This window comes from Pteronotus mesoamericanus, unplaced genomic scaffold (assembly GCF_021234165.1).
Source record: "Pteronotus mesoamericanus isolate MK-2021 breed Mesoamerican mustached bat unplaced genomic scaffold, CSHL_Meso_final contig_56, whole genome shotgun sequence".
Lineage (NCBI taxonomy): Eukaryota > Metazoa > Chordata > Mammalia > Chiroptera > Mormoopidae > Pteronotus > Pteronotus mesoamericanus.
The window spans coordinates 10,981,673-10,996,309 of NW_026555201.1; the positions used below are offsets into that span (position 1 = coordinate 10,981,673).

General features: G+C 37.2%; 1 protein-coding gene across 3 annotated transcripts in view; it reads left to right on the forward strand.

Moving 5' to 3' along the window:
- The window catches only part of FRS2 (fibroblast growth factor receptor substrate 2), a 110,148-nt gene extending 102,674 nt beyond the window's left edge, over window positions 1-7,474 (forward strand). For all 3 annotated transcript variants that reach the window (XM_054580091.1, XM_054580090.1, XM_054580092.1), the window contains 5 exons: window positions 1,224-1,316; window positions 2,300-2,486; window positions 3,531-3,689; window positions 4,016-4,179; window positions 5,589-7,474. In XM_054580091.1, coding sequence (XP_054436066.1) covers window positions 1,251-1,316; window positions 2,300-2,486; window positions 3,531-3,689; window positions 4,016-4,179; window positions 5,589-6,539 — 1,527 coding nt within the window. In that variant the 5' untranslated portion in view covers window positions 1,224-1,250 and the 3' untranslated portion in view covers window positions 6,540-7,474. The remainder of the gene's footprint in view (window positions 1-1,223; window positions 1,317-2,299; window positions 2,487-3,530; window positions 3,690-4,015; window positions 4,180-5,588) is intronic.
- The last annotated feature ends 7,163 nt before the right edge of the window (window positions 7,475-14,637 follow it).

A 14,637-nucleotide genomic window follows, 5' to 3' on the forward strand; every position in this document is an offset into this window, starting at 1 on the left:
GGCATGGGCAGTGCAAAAATGATTAAGTTTCATCCCTGCTGGAAAGGAGCCCCTAGTGGAGGGAAGGAGATAGACAAGTAAATAATCTACCACAGTTTCTGCAAAAGTAATCAGTGTGAAAGATGCTGTGATATGGGAAGCCCAGGGTCCTGGGAGTGGGTGGTGGGTTACATGAAGTATCATTCACCCAGTTGTTTGGAGTCAGAGAAGGCTTCCTGAACACACCACTCTGGGTTGAATCTTGAGAAAGGAAAATAGCAGAAGGGGAGCAGCGTGAAAGGGTGTGAGAGAACAAGATGCTCTTGGGAAACTGCTGAATGTGCCTGGTAGGGCTTGGAGCAGAGAGAAGGAAGAGTTTAGATCTGTAGACAGGGACCAGACGGGGAAGGACCTCATGGCAAACTGGCAAGCTTTCAGTTTTTCCTTGAATGTAATAAAGAGCCACTGAAGAATTTCAAGCAAGTTTTAATCAGATTTATGCTTTTAAGGTTAGCTTCTGGTGCTTTTTCTCTCTCTCCCCTTTTCAAATATTGTCACATTCATTCCCTTTCCCTTGTTTGTAAGTGACATTTTAAATTTTTCCTTTGTTCATTTGGAGTGTTACTGAATACTGAATGTCCCTTGTAACCTGTTATCTATAACCTGTGGGAAAGCAGAATCAGATAGATACACTCAGCGTTGCCAATATTTTCTTTAAGATAATGCTTAAATTTTGAGTTGTCTTTCTCTCTTAGTGAGCTATTCCAGGTTTGTTTTTGTGTCTTATTTACCAATGAGCTCTTGTCTGGTGGACTACATAAAAGATACTACAGTCAGGAATAAAAAAACCTGTCAAGCCACAAGTCTAGCATCCCTAAGGAAATTTATTAAAAGAGGGACATGAAATTCCTGATGAGCCATAAAAGGTTAATTCCGTGAATGACTTTATTTAAATAGTGCTACATATGAAATTTTAGATTGTCTTGCTTTTTAAGATAACTTTAAAATAAGCAGACCTTTGCAAATTAAACTGGAAATTTGAAATTTCTGTGACATCTACCTCACAAAATTACCGTCATTGTCTCTGAGCCAAATTCACCAGTTAGTTGCATATACTTTCTTGGACTTAATTTTCCTCATCAAAATAATGCAGAGTTTGTGGTAGATGATTTCTAAAACCTTTTTTTAAATTTTATGATTTTTATATACTATGTCTAATATTTTGTAAATTATCTTTCATGTAGTGCTCACATGGTCTTCTGAAAGAAGCCATGGGTAGCTGTTGTAGCTGTCCAGGTAAAGACACTGTCCCAGACAACCATCGGAACAAGTTTAAGGTCAGTATAACTGCTTGAATTACTCTTACTGCCCTCTTGGATATTCTTTTACTTCACTTAATATATCTTTTTCACTTTTACCTATAGACCCTTTTACTTCCCTTTTTGTTCATTCTGCCTTTTCTTATTTTAATAAATGATGGTGACATTTTCTTACTGACAATGTGGAATATTATTTTATTTTCCCTTTGGTCCTCTATATTCAGGTAGCCACCCAGTTCTGGTATTACTTTCTTTAAAATGCCATTTTATACATTCCTCTTTAGTCATTGATTCTACCTCCAGCCATTGGTTCATGCCTGGATAATGTCTTAGCTGGACTCTATCTACCTTGAGAAACCACTGTGATCCATCCTGCAGTTGACATCAAATTAATCTTCCTCTTTCATCATTCTGAAACTTCTGTAGTGTTCTCTTACCTAGAAGCTAAACCTCCACTCCTTACTCATTCACAGCTATTTAGTCTCTTGAAGTCTTGCATAGTCTGTTATAAATCATAGCCTCTGGATCATACACACCTAGGTGTAGGTCACAACCCTGTTGCTTCATCGCTTCGTGACCTTGGACAGGTTGTATCATTAAGTCTTTGTTTCATTTTTGTAGGATGGAGAAAACAGTATCACCTAGTTTATAAGTGTGATGAGGGTTAAATGGGAAAAATACATGTAAAACACTTTGCCTTTTTACAGGGGGGTATAGTAAGTTCTCCCTAAGTGAGACCTGTCTTCACAGTTTAAGGCTGTTTTCTGGAACTCAGTAGTACAAGGTCTTATCTTAACGTGAACTTATCTGCCCAGTGGGAAGGTGAATTCCTTGCTGATATAAACTATGTATTATACAGCTACAGAGTCCTACACGCACATTGGTTGATGAATGAACTAATAACGGAACGACTAACTGAATCAATCAGCAATTGGTGAAATATGAGTATGACTGTCGAGTGGAAGCATTAGGCTAGCACTAATTAGACTTTCTTTGTTTAGGTCATTAATGTGGATGATGATGGGAATGAGTTAGGCTCTGGCATAATGGAACTTACAGACACAGAACTGATCTTATATACGCGCAAACGTGACTCAGTAAAATGGCACTACCTCTGCCTACGACGCTATGGCTATGATTCGAATCTCTTTTCTTTTGAAAGTGGTCGACGGTGTCAAACTGGACAAGGTAGGTAGAGCCTTTAATTGTTTTCTATAAACCTTGTCACATTTGAAATACTGTTCTTTTACTTACTCTATATAGAATAGTTAATATTTTACTTTCTTCTGATAGGAAAAAAACTACCCAAATGAATGCCTTGTTAAGAAAAGAGATACAGTAAACTATGCATTTGTTCAGCAAGCATTTATTAAGCATATTCTCTATGTCTAGAATTTTGACTCATATCAGCTTTAAGATTTTCAGTAAATGATTAGTCCCAGTAAATTGACTATATTTTTACTGTTATAACTTGTTGGGAAAAGACCCTAAACTTCGGAGTCAGTATGTAGTTTGATTATTTTGCTACCTACAATTTGAGAGGCCTTGGGCAAGTTACCTTGATCAAGCATCAAATTTTTTCTCAGAGGTGAATGATAATCCCTCCTTACAGAATTGTTTTTTTAATTTTAGTTTAGTTGGGTTTTTTTTTAAAGACTTATTTACTTTTAGTGAGAGGGGAAAGGAGGGAGAAAGAAAGGGAGAGAAACATCAATGTGTGAGAGAAACATTGCCTCTTGCACGCCCCCACCTGGGGACCAGGCCTGCAGCCCAGGCATGTGCCCTGACTGGGAATTGAGCCAGTGACCTTTAGGTTCTCAGGCCAGCACCCAATCCACTGAAACACACCAGCCAGTACTTCTTACAGAATTATTATAATAATTAAAAATGGTAACAGAGCCAGGCCTGTCAAATGGTGTAGGATCACCATGGTAATGGTGAGTGGGGCTCCCTCTGCTGTTAAAAGCAGATTGAAGTAAGTTCAAATCTTGTTTGTGTCTGCCTTACTTTGAGCCATCTCCCTTAGACAAATGAAAACTGTTCTGTCAACTTTTTGGGGGGTTTATGTTTTGAAACAGGGAATACCATTAATTTATCAGATGTTTATTGAAAGCACCTTTCTTGCTACTGGTACACAGAATGCCTATTTTACAGTTTTATTCTTTGACAGGTGCTCCTGTATCTTTTTAAAAGATGTAGTAACCATTGTTCCCTTCTGGTTTGTATTTATAGGAATCTTTGCCTTTAAGTGTGCTCGTGCAGAAGAGTTATTTAACATGTTGCAAGAGATTATGCAAAATAATAGTATAAATGTGGTGGAAGAGCCAGTTGTTGAAAGGAATAATCATCAGACAGAATTGGAAGTCCCCAGAACACCTCGAACACCTACAAGTAAGTATCTATTTTCCTTCTTGTATTTTATAAATTATAGACTATTGTAAATGTAATGGTTGTAGGTTTTAAAAAGCCATTAGCTACAATTACAAACATGTTGACTATTTTAAATATGGTGACATTAAACGTTTCATTTTATCTAATATGTGAATGGGAAGTTGGCATGGAGGGTGTGCCGTTTGTGCTCTGATTTCGAATGTCTTGCCAGAAACACCTTCTGTAATCCTGTCAGTGAAGACTGGATTTTTAATCATTTTTATTCTCTTTCCCCTGCCTCTGTATCCTGCTTTTCTTCTTAAACCAATAAACAAACAAAAACTCAGCTCCAGGGTTTGCTGCTCAGAACTTACCTAATGGATATCCCCGATATCCCTCATTTGGAGATGCTTCATCCCACCCTTCAAGCAGACATCCTTCTGTGGGAAGTGCACGCTTGCCTTCAGTAGGTGAAGAATCTACACATCCTTTGCTTGTGGCTGAGGAACAGGTAAGCTTGTGCTACACTGTCTAACAGGATAATGGCTTGTGTGGAGTTCAAGCGTGGAGTTGAAGATTTCAGTCAGTTTGAATTTAGCTTTCACTGTATATGACCTTTGTAGTGAAGAGTCAGAGGAAATAGTGTATATTTCCTTACATATGCTGAAATCTGTACAGGTGTTGAGGGAAACTTAGCATTATAGTAGTTTGAGGGTTCAGGAGAGGAGCGTCTATAGGTAAAGACAGACGTGACTTATGGCCAATTCCCATTATAATAACTTCCAGTCAATTCAGAATTTATGCTACTGCTTTTATTATAGTTTATAATTAGTGGACTACTAGCAGGAAGGTAGATTTTTGTTGTTGATGTTTTTAAAGAACTATGTAATAATATTCCTGACTCTTCTATTTTTCATTTGAGGAATAAAGCATCTGGTTAAACGTGGTCTGTGCATTAATTAGTTGCATACTTATCTTTTGTAAACCCCATAGTTTTTTGTCATTAAGAAACTTTTGTTGTTTTAAAATTCATTTGTGTTCTTTACATAGTGCATGGGCTCTTTTATTATTTATTGTAATTACATTTCTCTTGATTTTGCACTTTTTTTTAGTTTTTCATATTTTATGGATAGACTTCTAAATGTTTTTTTATATTGTCCCCCAAAATACCATTGAGCTTCTCATTATTGTTTTAGTGATTCTTAGTAGGTCATATTTATTTTATATCTGAATTTTACAGAACTCTTACTAAATCTAGTAGGATTTATTTCTTTAGATAGTCAAATCATCTGTAAATAATGATAAATTTGTATCTTTTTAATATTTGTTTCTGAATCATGGCTTAATGCATTCATGAGCATTTTTCTAGAACAATACCAAAATTATAATCCCTATTTGTTCTTGATGGGTTTTTTTTTTAACAAAATGCTTTTCATGTTTCACTAGCAAGTCTAATGTTGCATGTTACAGTAGTTACTCTTTTATTAAAAATTTTTTTAAAAAGATTTTATTTACTTATTTTTAGAGAGAGGGGAATGGAGGAAGAGAAAGATCGATGTGAAAGAGAAACATTGACCTGTTGCCTCTCATATGCTCCCTGACCCATGCGTGTGCTCTAACTGGGAATTGAACCTGTGACCTTTTCCTTTGTGGGACAACGCTCAACCAACTGAGCCACACTGGTCAGGGCAGAGTAGTTTATTCTTTTATCAAACTAGAAAGCTACATTTCTACACCCTTCCCTGCCCTCCCCCCATATCTTTTTATTAGTTAAAAAAAAACAGGTTCAAAAGCTTCAGAATAAGAGTTTATGTAGGGAGAAAGCTAATCAGTAAAATTAACAGATATGGTCAGAGTTCTTTTGTTTAATTTTCATTTTTTTTAAGCGAGTTACCGATTCACTTTACTCTTTTGTTTTAGGTACATACTTACGTGAACACTACAGGTGTGCAAGAAGAGCGGAAAAATTGTGCAAGTGTGCATGTCCCTTTGGAGGCAAGGATTTCTAGTGCTGAAAGCAACACTCCAAAAGAAGAACCTAGTAGTATTGAGGACAGGGACCCTCAGGTTCTTCTTGAACCTGAAGTAGTCAGATTTGTCTTAGGACCAACTCCTGTTCAAAAGCAATTAATGGAAAAAGAGAAACTGGAGAAAATTGGAAGAGATCAAGTCAGTGGAAGTGGTGCAAATAACACAGAATGGGACACTGGATATGACAGTGATGAACGAAGAGATGCGCCCTCTGTTAACAAACTGGTGTATGAAAATATAAATGGGTTATCTATCCCTAGTGCCTCAGGGGTCAGGAGAGGTCGTCTGACATCCACCAGTACCTCAGATACCCAGAATATCAACAACTCAGCTCAGAGAAGAACTGCATTATTAAACTATGAAAATTTACCATCTTTGCCTCCTGTTTGGGAAGCCCGCAAGCTAAGTAGGGATGAAGATGACAATTTAGGACCAAAGACCCCATCTCTAAATGGCTACCATAATAATCTAGATCCAATGCATAACTATGTAAATACAGAGAATGTAACAGTGCCAGCAAGTGCTCACAAAATAGAATATTCAAGGCGTCGGGACTGCATACCGACAGTCTTTAACTTTGATATCAGACGCCCGAGTTTAGAACACAGGCAGCTCAATTACATACAGGTTGACTTGGAAGGAGGCAGTGACTCCGACAACCCTCAGACTCCAAAAACGCCTACAACTCCTCTTCCACAGACCCCTACCAGGCGCACAGAGCTGTATGCTGTGATAGACATTGAGAAAACTGCTGCTATGTCAAATTTGCAGAAAGCACTACCACGAGATGATGGTACATCTAGGAAAACTAGACATAATAGTACTGATCTGCCCATGTGAGCCTGGAAAGCATTACATTGTTTGCACCTTTGTGAATTTTTTAAAAATGAAGATGCAAGTGCTTCATTTTCTTTTCTAAACACTAACTCCTTTTATAGACTGATCATTTTTTTTTAACTATTTCATGTGCTTCTTGAAAGGGAATTAATGTAGAGCAGGTACTCATTAAAAACACTAATTTCATTATATACTACTCATTCCTGTACAGCAGCACTCCCGTTTTCACAGTGCCTATTTAAAATGAGAGTTGAAGTGAGTGACATGCTGGTTGATTTTTATCAATATTCGGGACTTACGCATATCCTTCATGCATAAGTCATGGTTGGCATTTAAAACATTTTATAAAGCCTCTTGATAATGTACATTGCTAACAGATAACTCTAGGCTTTGAAAGTAATATTTGTAGATTCACTGTTCATGGTATGTGGCATCTAGCATGTAACATGAGGAATCCTTTATTTCATTAATTGTAGGCTTTTTGACTTGAGCCAAACCATATGTAAAGGAAATAGAAGTACCACACTCCTTATATACCAGTCAGTTCCTTTGCCTTCAGCTGACTAGAAAGTCCTGTGTCCGTGAATGTGGTTGCTGTTGGTGTGTTGAAAGTCAGGAAGGAGACAAGATTTTCTGTTCATTCATCTCATGGTTATTGGAAGGGCATGCCCAGATACCTGAATCAGAATTACGGTAGGCTCGAGAATCGGTCTCAGGTCCCTTTACCCCAAAACATTTGAAAATCTGAACCGTGATCTCTTGAAAGTGTCTCTCCTATGGATTATTAACGATAATATTGCTTATGGAGGCATTTGTGCCATTAGATTGCCATTTACCTTCAGTTTTTTCCTTTGGTGTTTGGGATGTCTCATTTTGTTGCTTAATGTCTCTTTCAATTTAAAATGTTTGAGTTTGTAAATAGTTTTAAAAATGGATTATGTGTTTATTGTGTAGTTTGCATTATGTGTAGTTTGCATTTTTGTCAAATTGTGGTTCTGAAGGTTCATTTGGAACTTACTGTTATTCTATAACAGGGTTGCCCTTGTCCAGTATTTATTTATATGCTGTTTACTTTTCAAGTTGATAAAAACATTCTCTCAGTTTTAAATTTTACTTGTGTCCATAGGTGATCTCTTTAGCAGCTGAGGGAAAAAAAAAAAAAAGCTATTTTTAACATACAAAGTTCCCTAACGGTACTGTGTTTTCTCTGTGGGCACCCTCCCCAGCACTTTAGCAGTGATTCCCTCAAGTCACATGGCTGCAATAGTACTTTGCCCACTGTAGTGCTCCTCAGCTCTGCTGTCCTTTCATTCGTAGCTGGATCTTTGATTATCCCTGATTTTAATGGAATGTTAAGATTATTGCCAGCATAGCAGGTACAGTGGAAGTCTTGTAGCAATGAGATTATGTCATAATTTGGGATTTAAAATGAATTGAAGCTTGTGTGAACTGACAAGAGGTCATATGTCCAACTCTTGGATAATCAAGAATGTTCCAGTTTCCCAAACACTAGAGAAGATAAGAGAAGGTAGAGGTAGCGTGAAAAGAAGGTTAGGTAACCTTGCAAAATATTTTACCATTTTCTCTAAATTTGAGGAAGTTTGAGATTATGATCTGGATCTACCAGATGTAACTAAGGTTAAGTTAGCATGAAAGTTTCAGTCACATAGCATCCAACCTGTTCAATAAATAACCAATTATAGGACAGTGAATGGATTAGCAAAATAATAGAATGGGACCATTATAAAGAAAAATAACTTATTAAAGGTGTCTATTATTTTCAGTGCCATTGGTTTATGTGCATAGCAGAATTTCTTTTTTTTTTTTTTTCCTGTGAACTTGGTGCTTACTAAAGTGTTCACTGTTCTCTAAAAAGAGAGCAGTGGTGTAGGTGTGCAGTTTCCATTTTTAATATATTGTTGCATTTATGTTTTCTTCTGAGTAGATTGCTAATTGTGCCAAATTTATGTGATTTTTGTAATGTGGAATACGAATTGTGATGGAATTAGTACACATGGTTTTATCTCAAATAAGCAGTCAAGACAGAACATTAACCTCCAAATAGAAGGGCTGACCTATTTATTCATTTTGGAGGTTGGATACTTTATTTTCTTTTACTAATCCTTTTTCTTCCTTCCAGATTCTAATTAGTTTTTATATTTTTTAGGTAACTCCAATATAATCATTGCAGTTTATGCTTTAAATACTGTATGCTTTAAAAACAGAAATGGGACCAATTTGCTAAGAATTTGGTTTTAGGTACTATGAGTATTAGGAAGATGTATACATACAACTGGTGTTAATTTCTAGATGTCTCTGGAAATCACCTGTGATCCTATTTAATAAAAAGTAATGTAGAACACTCCTTGTCCTTTGCAGTAGTCTAGTCATGGGCATTAAGCTCCATCCTGGAAGAATGTACCTATTAGGAGGTGCATTTTAGAATGTGATATTTTATTGGGATATAATTGTGGCCATATGTTTCAGATTTTCTGAGGCAGACCTAATTTTAGATATTCTGTTCTGTTGGTAGACCATGTGATCCCACTTTTCAGTTTTAGAAATATAATCATTGTTCATATGTTTTCCCAAACAGAATCCTCTTTTATCCATATAGATCATAACAGCTTTTATCCCAGACCAGGGTTGGAAACTGATATGGGTATTGACTGTGTTTTTTCTTAGTGTGTTTTATTTCCCAGTTTCATCTTCTTTTAAAACTGAAAATATGGTGCCTTTTCTCCCTCCAGGAAAATTGGCAAATAGTTCCTTTTATTTACTGCTGCTGTGGAGTGATGAGATATGCACTTTACTCTTGAAGACTCAGCAAAAAGCTTTTCACTTCCCAGTATATCCAGAATCGATCACATTTGGGACTTATGAAAATTTGCCAAGCAATCTTTGTTTTTATAGATACTGATGTTGATCCCACAGTTCAATGTTATAAGTCAAGCTAGTGTTTATCAACCCCCCGCAAAGGAATCTGTGGCACAACATATAAAAATGTACCTCAGTAGTGTTCTATTAAAAATGGGACAGGGGCCTTATGTTTCATAATTTCCCAGTACTGTGCCACCATATTTTTGCCTCAAGGTAAAAGTTTTAACAAGCTAAAAAGTACTTCCCACTTTCCCCTGTGCTGTTCCTAACCCATAATGCCCAAGTGTTTTGTGCAATGTGTGTAATATGTGTGTATGTGTAAATATATATGTATATACACATATATACATATATATGCTTGAAATAGACATACCATCGGAGACAACATTCAGAAGTAACTGATGTATTGGCATCTCATTCATATTTCTGATATATGAGGTATATGGTACTAATTACCTTTTCCCTGATGTTTGCCAAATTTGAATAAAGGCATTGGTACGGAATTCCAGAATGTATAGAAAATGTTTTTGGTTTCAAAAATTAACAACTATTTTATGACTTACCACATGATACTCTGCCCAAACCAGCACCATATCTATCTTTCCTGTTCTTTGCATCCCTATTCCCCATTCCTACTTCCTCATTTTGGGGGGGTATAACAATTGTTTTGTAGCATCATTACAACTGCGATTCTATGATGGACTGGTATTAATAGTACAGTAGTCACCGGTGTGCCACATTTGCATAAGTAAATGCAAAATACACATTTTATAAAGGACAAATTTTGTGTTATGTTTTTATTTTCATTACATTGTATAATATTGTAAGATTATTGTATGTCCTAATTTGCATTATAAATGTTTTTTTCCTACATAAAGGCATAAATATAGCAACTTTGTATAAAGGTAGCTTATTAGATTTTTAATTTTTTCTTTTATAAAAAATTGTCTTAACAGTGGGACTACCATTGCCAAATTGTATATGAAATATGAATTTTACCCCCATGGTTAATTTCTTTTATGAACATTCCACATTTCTCTAATAAAAGACATAAGTGATACTGTACTATGCATAAATTGTATTTTAATGCTGTTTCATATCAGCATTTTAAATTTGGTTTGCATTTTTCATATTGGCAAAATTTACCACTGTTGATTAAAACCTTGTTGTATATGTAACAACATCTTTTGCCCACTCTCCTTCCCCATCCTTTGTTCTGTTTCTATCAGTGCCAACTTCATACATTTTGTAGCATGGCAATAAAATACAGCTTTTACACTGAGGCCGAGTGTGGCTTTTTGGAAGTTGTGGACATGGGAGGATTGCCCTCTACTTCTTTGCATATGACTTTTTGCCATATGAACCATGTCTCCAGGCATGAGAAGTTATCTCATATATGATGTAGACATGCTTTTAAGGACAAGTGTGAATGTGCTTGTAAGCTTAATTTTTGTCATAACAAGAACTAATTTTATCTTTGGAAAAGTCATGGTTCTTGAAGTACAATCAAACCTTTATTAACTGGAGTACTTAAAGAATATGCTAATAATTGAATTTAGTTCAACAAGGGCTAAGCAACACTTTTTAAATCCTTATTTATTACAAAGTATTAGTATACTTTATATGTAAAATATGGTTTAATCAGGTGATTTGGGATTTTGCAATGGCTTACTGTTGTCATTCTGGCCTAAATTTCCATGATGAGGTACTCGAGTTGATACTGGAAGCTGAGCTGACTATATACACTGACCTTAAGCATTCATGAAAAACTGCTTTGTTGAATAAAATCTGGTTGGATTTCTTATGGTTCCTTTACCCTTATTGCTGAAAGTAGATTGCAATAAAACCCCAATAAAAGTTTGGTTGGATACCTATTTATAGTTTTACTGTATTTATATTTTAGACATTTCTTGAAGCTATAATAGGTTTTATTTCTTAGTCTCATATCACTGCCTCCATTTCAAAGTGAACATATAATGGGTTAAGGACTATATTTCATCAAGGTAAAATGAAATTTTAAGTATATGACAGACTCTCACAGTTGTATCTGTGTGGTCATTCAGACTAGTAGTTCTCAGCTCTGGGTCTTCAAACCTGTTTTTAACCACTGAGTGAAACTGCGAAGCCTATTTGGATACAGTTCAAGATAGAGAATACTAGAGCAATGAAAGGGGGCCCTGGCTGGGTGTCTCAGTTGATTGGAGCTTCATCCAGATGCACCAAGGTTGCAGGTTCCATCCCCAGTCACGGCACATAGAAGAATCAGCCAATGAATGCATAAATAAGTGGAACAATGAGCAGATGTTTCTTTCTCTCCCCCTTTCTTCCTTTCTCTTTCTCTCACCACCCCCCAGGTCAATTTAAAAAGAAAAAAACAATGAAGGGGAAAGACAAGTCCATGAATGATTGGATGCTTACTTGTGCCAGACATCTATGGAACACATAATTGGTAAAGATGTGGCAGAGACTAAGTCTTGGAGAACTGAGGCATTTGTTCTCAGAAGTTAAGAATTTCTTTGGACTATTTCTGTATTTTTTTTCTTTGAATTCTTTAGAAGAAAGTAGCTATTCACATGTTCTTATTTAATCAATGAACATGAACTAGGCCCTATGCTAATAATAAAGATACCAGTCCTTGTCCTCAAAATATTTGTAGTTCAGAATAGCCTTCTAATGGGGCAACGTCCTTTCTGCCCTCAGAGGACTAAGCCCTAACAAATAAATTGTAAATGGTGAATTAACTTCTCTTTGATATCTCTAGAATGGGTAATAGCTGTCTAGCTTAGGAGAACTGCCAATTTTGTCAGTTTTTAGTAGGAGCAGAGTGATAAAAGGCACACAAAAAGGAAGCACATCTCACTCCACCTGAGAAAAAAATAGAGGTTTTTGAGAAGAGCATGAAGGAGGTAATCCCTGAGGTGTTTGATGGCAGCCATTGTAGATTAAAGAGGGGAGAGGATGTCTTAGGGAGAAGGAGTAGCATATGCAAAGGCACAGAGGTATGGAAAGATCATACTGTTCAATGATGGAAAGGGGTTCCATATGAGGAGCATGGCATGCAAAGGCAGGGTGGGAAGATAGAGAAGGGAAAAATGAGGCATCAGTACCTGTAGAATGCTAAGGAATTTTTGTTGAAATGAGATTAGAAAATTTGAAGGAGTTTAAACATTGGAGAGAGAATAAACATTTGGAAAGAACTCTGACATCAACATAGATGATAACAGAGGACATTTGAATACATCAGACTGATGAAGAGGCTCTTGCAGAAATCAAAGCAAAACTGGATAAATGCCTATTCAAAGGCATTGTTAAATAAGTGCTTAGGTTATTTATTGTGCACCAAACCACCTGAAAACTTTGTGGCTTAAATTAAGTTTTGTTATTTCTCACTTTGCTATAGATCAAGGTAGGTGGGCCTATGGAACCCACCCCAAAATACAAAATTAGTAAATGGAAGAACTGAAATCCAAAAATACACGGCCTGGTTCCAGAAGCTGAGCGATTAAACCCTGGGATACAGCCCTGGCCAGGTGGGTCAATTGGTTGGAGCATTATCCAGCACACCAAAAAGTTTGCGGTTTGATTCCCAGTCAGGACAGGTACCTGGGTCGTGGGTTTGAACCCCGGTCAGGGCACAAATGGGAGGCAACCAATCAATGTTTGTGACATCAATGTTCTCTCTCCCTCTCTCCCTTGCTCTCTAAAACAAAACAAAACAAAAAAACCCCAAAACAATAAAAATATATCCTTGGGTTTAAAAACAAACCCTAAAATATGAGGATGATGCCAAAGGAGGTAGAAAAGGGGGGAGAATCAAAAACACCAATGAAAGTTGAGAGCTTCTCAGGGGTCTCCTGCTGTCTCTGGCCTCAGCTGCACAGGTGGCAGGGCCTGCCTCCCATTCCCAGTCCAAAAGCTTCTTTCTGGCTGTTCTTTCTACCCCAAAGCACAGCAGGGAGGTGGCGTAACTTTCTCTGTCATCCTAGTCTCAGGGTTGCCTGCCAAAGGACATATTTCTAGGTGTGTGATTTGCCCACAATAAAAACAGCCGTTTTGTGTAGGTATCTTAGCTTCTCATTATTGTGACTGCTCATTCTAGTCTCAGGGGTGTCCAACCCGCGGCCCAGGATGGCTATGAATGCAGCCCAACACAAAATCGTAAATTTACATAAAACATTGAATTTTTTTTTTGGCTTTCATTAGTGTTTGTGTAATTAATGTGTGGCCCAAGACAACTCTTGGTCCAGTGTGACCCAGAGACTCTGAAAGGTTGGACACCCCTGTTTGTGATTTGGTATATACTTATCAAAGGGCACTTCCTGAAAGAAGAGCAAATTTTCCCATGAACACATGATTTTTGGTAGATTTAAAGTAACAGTTTGTCCAATCAGAACATCCCTTTTCATGATGTTCTGGGAAGAGTGTAAACCAGGCTCGGCAAACATTTTCTATAAAGGATCAGGTCATAAATATGTTAAGCTTTATGGGTTATACATTCTATCACAACTACTCAACTCTGCCATTGTATAACTGTATTGTATTGCAGAGTATAAAAATTTAATAGGAATGCTTGTGTTCCAGCTAAGCCATGGACACCAAAATATGTTTCATATGATTTTCAGGTATCACGAAATAGGCAGGTGGGATTTGGCTCCCCATAGTTTGTCAATCCCTTGTGTAAACTAACCCTTTGAGAGTGTACCTAAAGGGTAGAAACAATTAAAAATTGAAAACATCAATGTTAACAATTGCTAAATATTCACGAGCTTGCTAATTGATAAGTTCGTCAAATGGAAAAAAGGATTGGTAGATGAGAGAAACGAATAAATTTTTATTTTATATATAAAGATTTTACTTATTTTTAGAGGGGAAAGGAGGGAGAAAAAGAGGGAAACATCAATGTGTGAGAGATGCATCATCTGGTGCCTCTCTCGGCCCACAACTGGGGACCCAGCCCGCAATCCAGGCATGTACCCTGACTAGGAATTAAACCAGCGACCCTCCGGTTCGCAGGCCTGCGCTCTATCCGAGGAGTCACGCTAGCCAGGGACAAGTTTTTAAATAGTAAATGTAAGAACAAGGTGCGAGCTCCTTCTGGCCCCCTCCCCACAAAACGTCTTTTGTTATTCGGGGCTCCTACTCCCAACCCGTTGCGCCCCAAGCAAGAGGTCAGGCACCGCTCCGCCCCCCTCCCCCGGCCCCCTTTCTGGTCTTTAGCGGG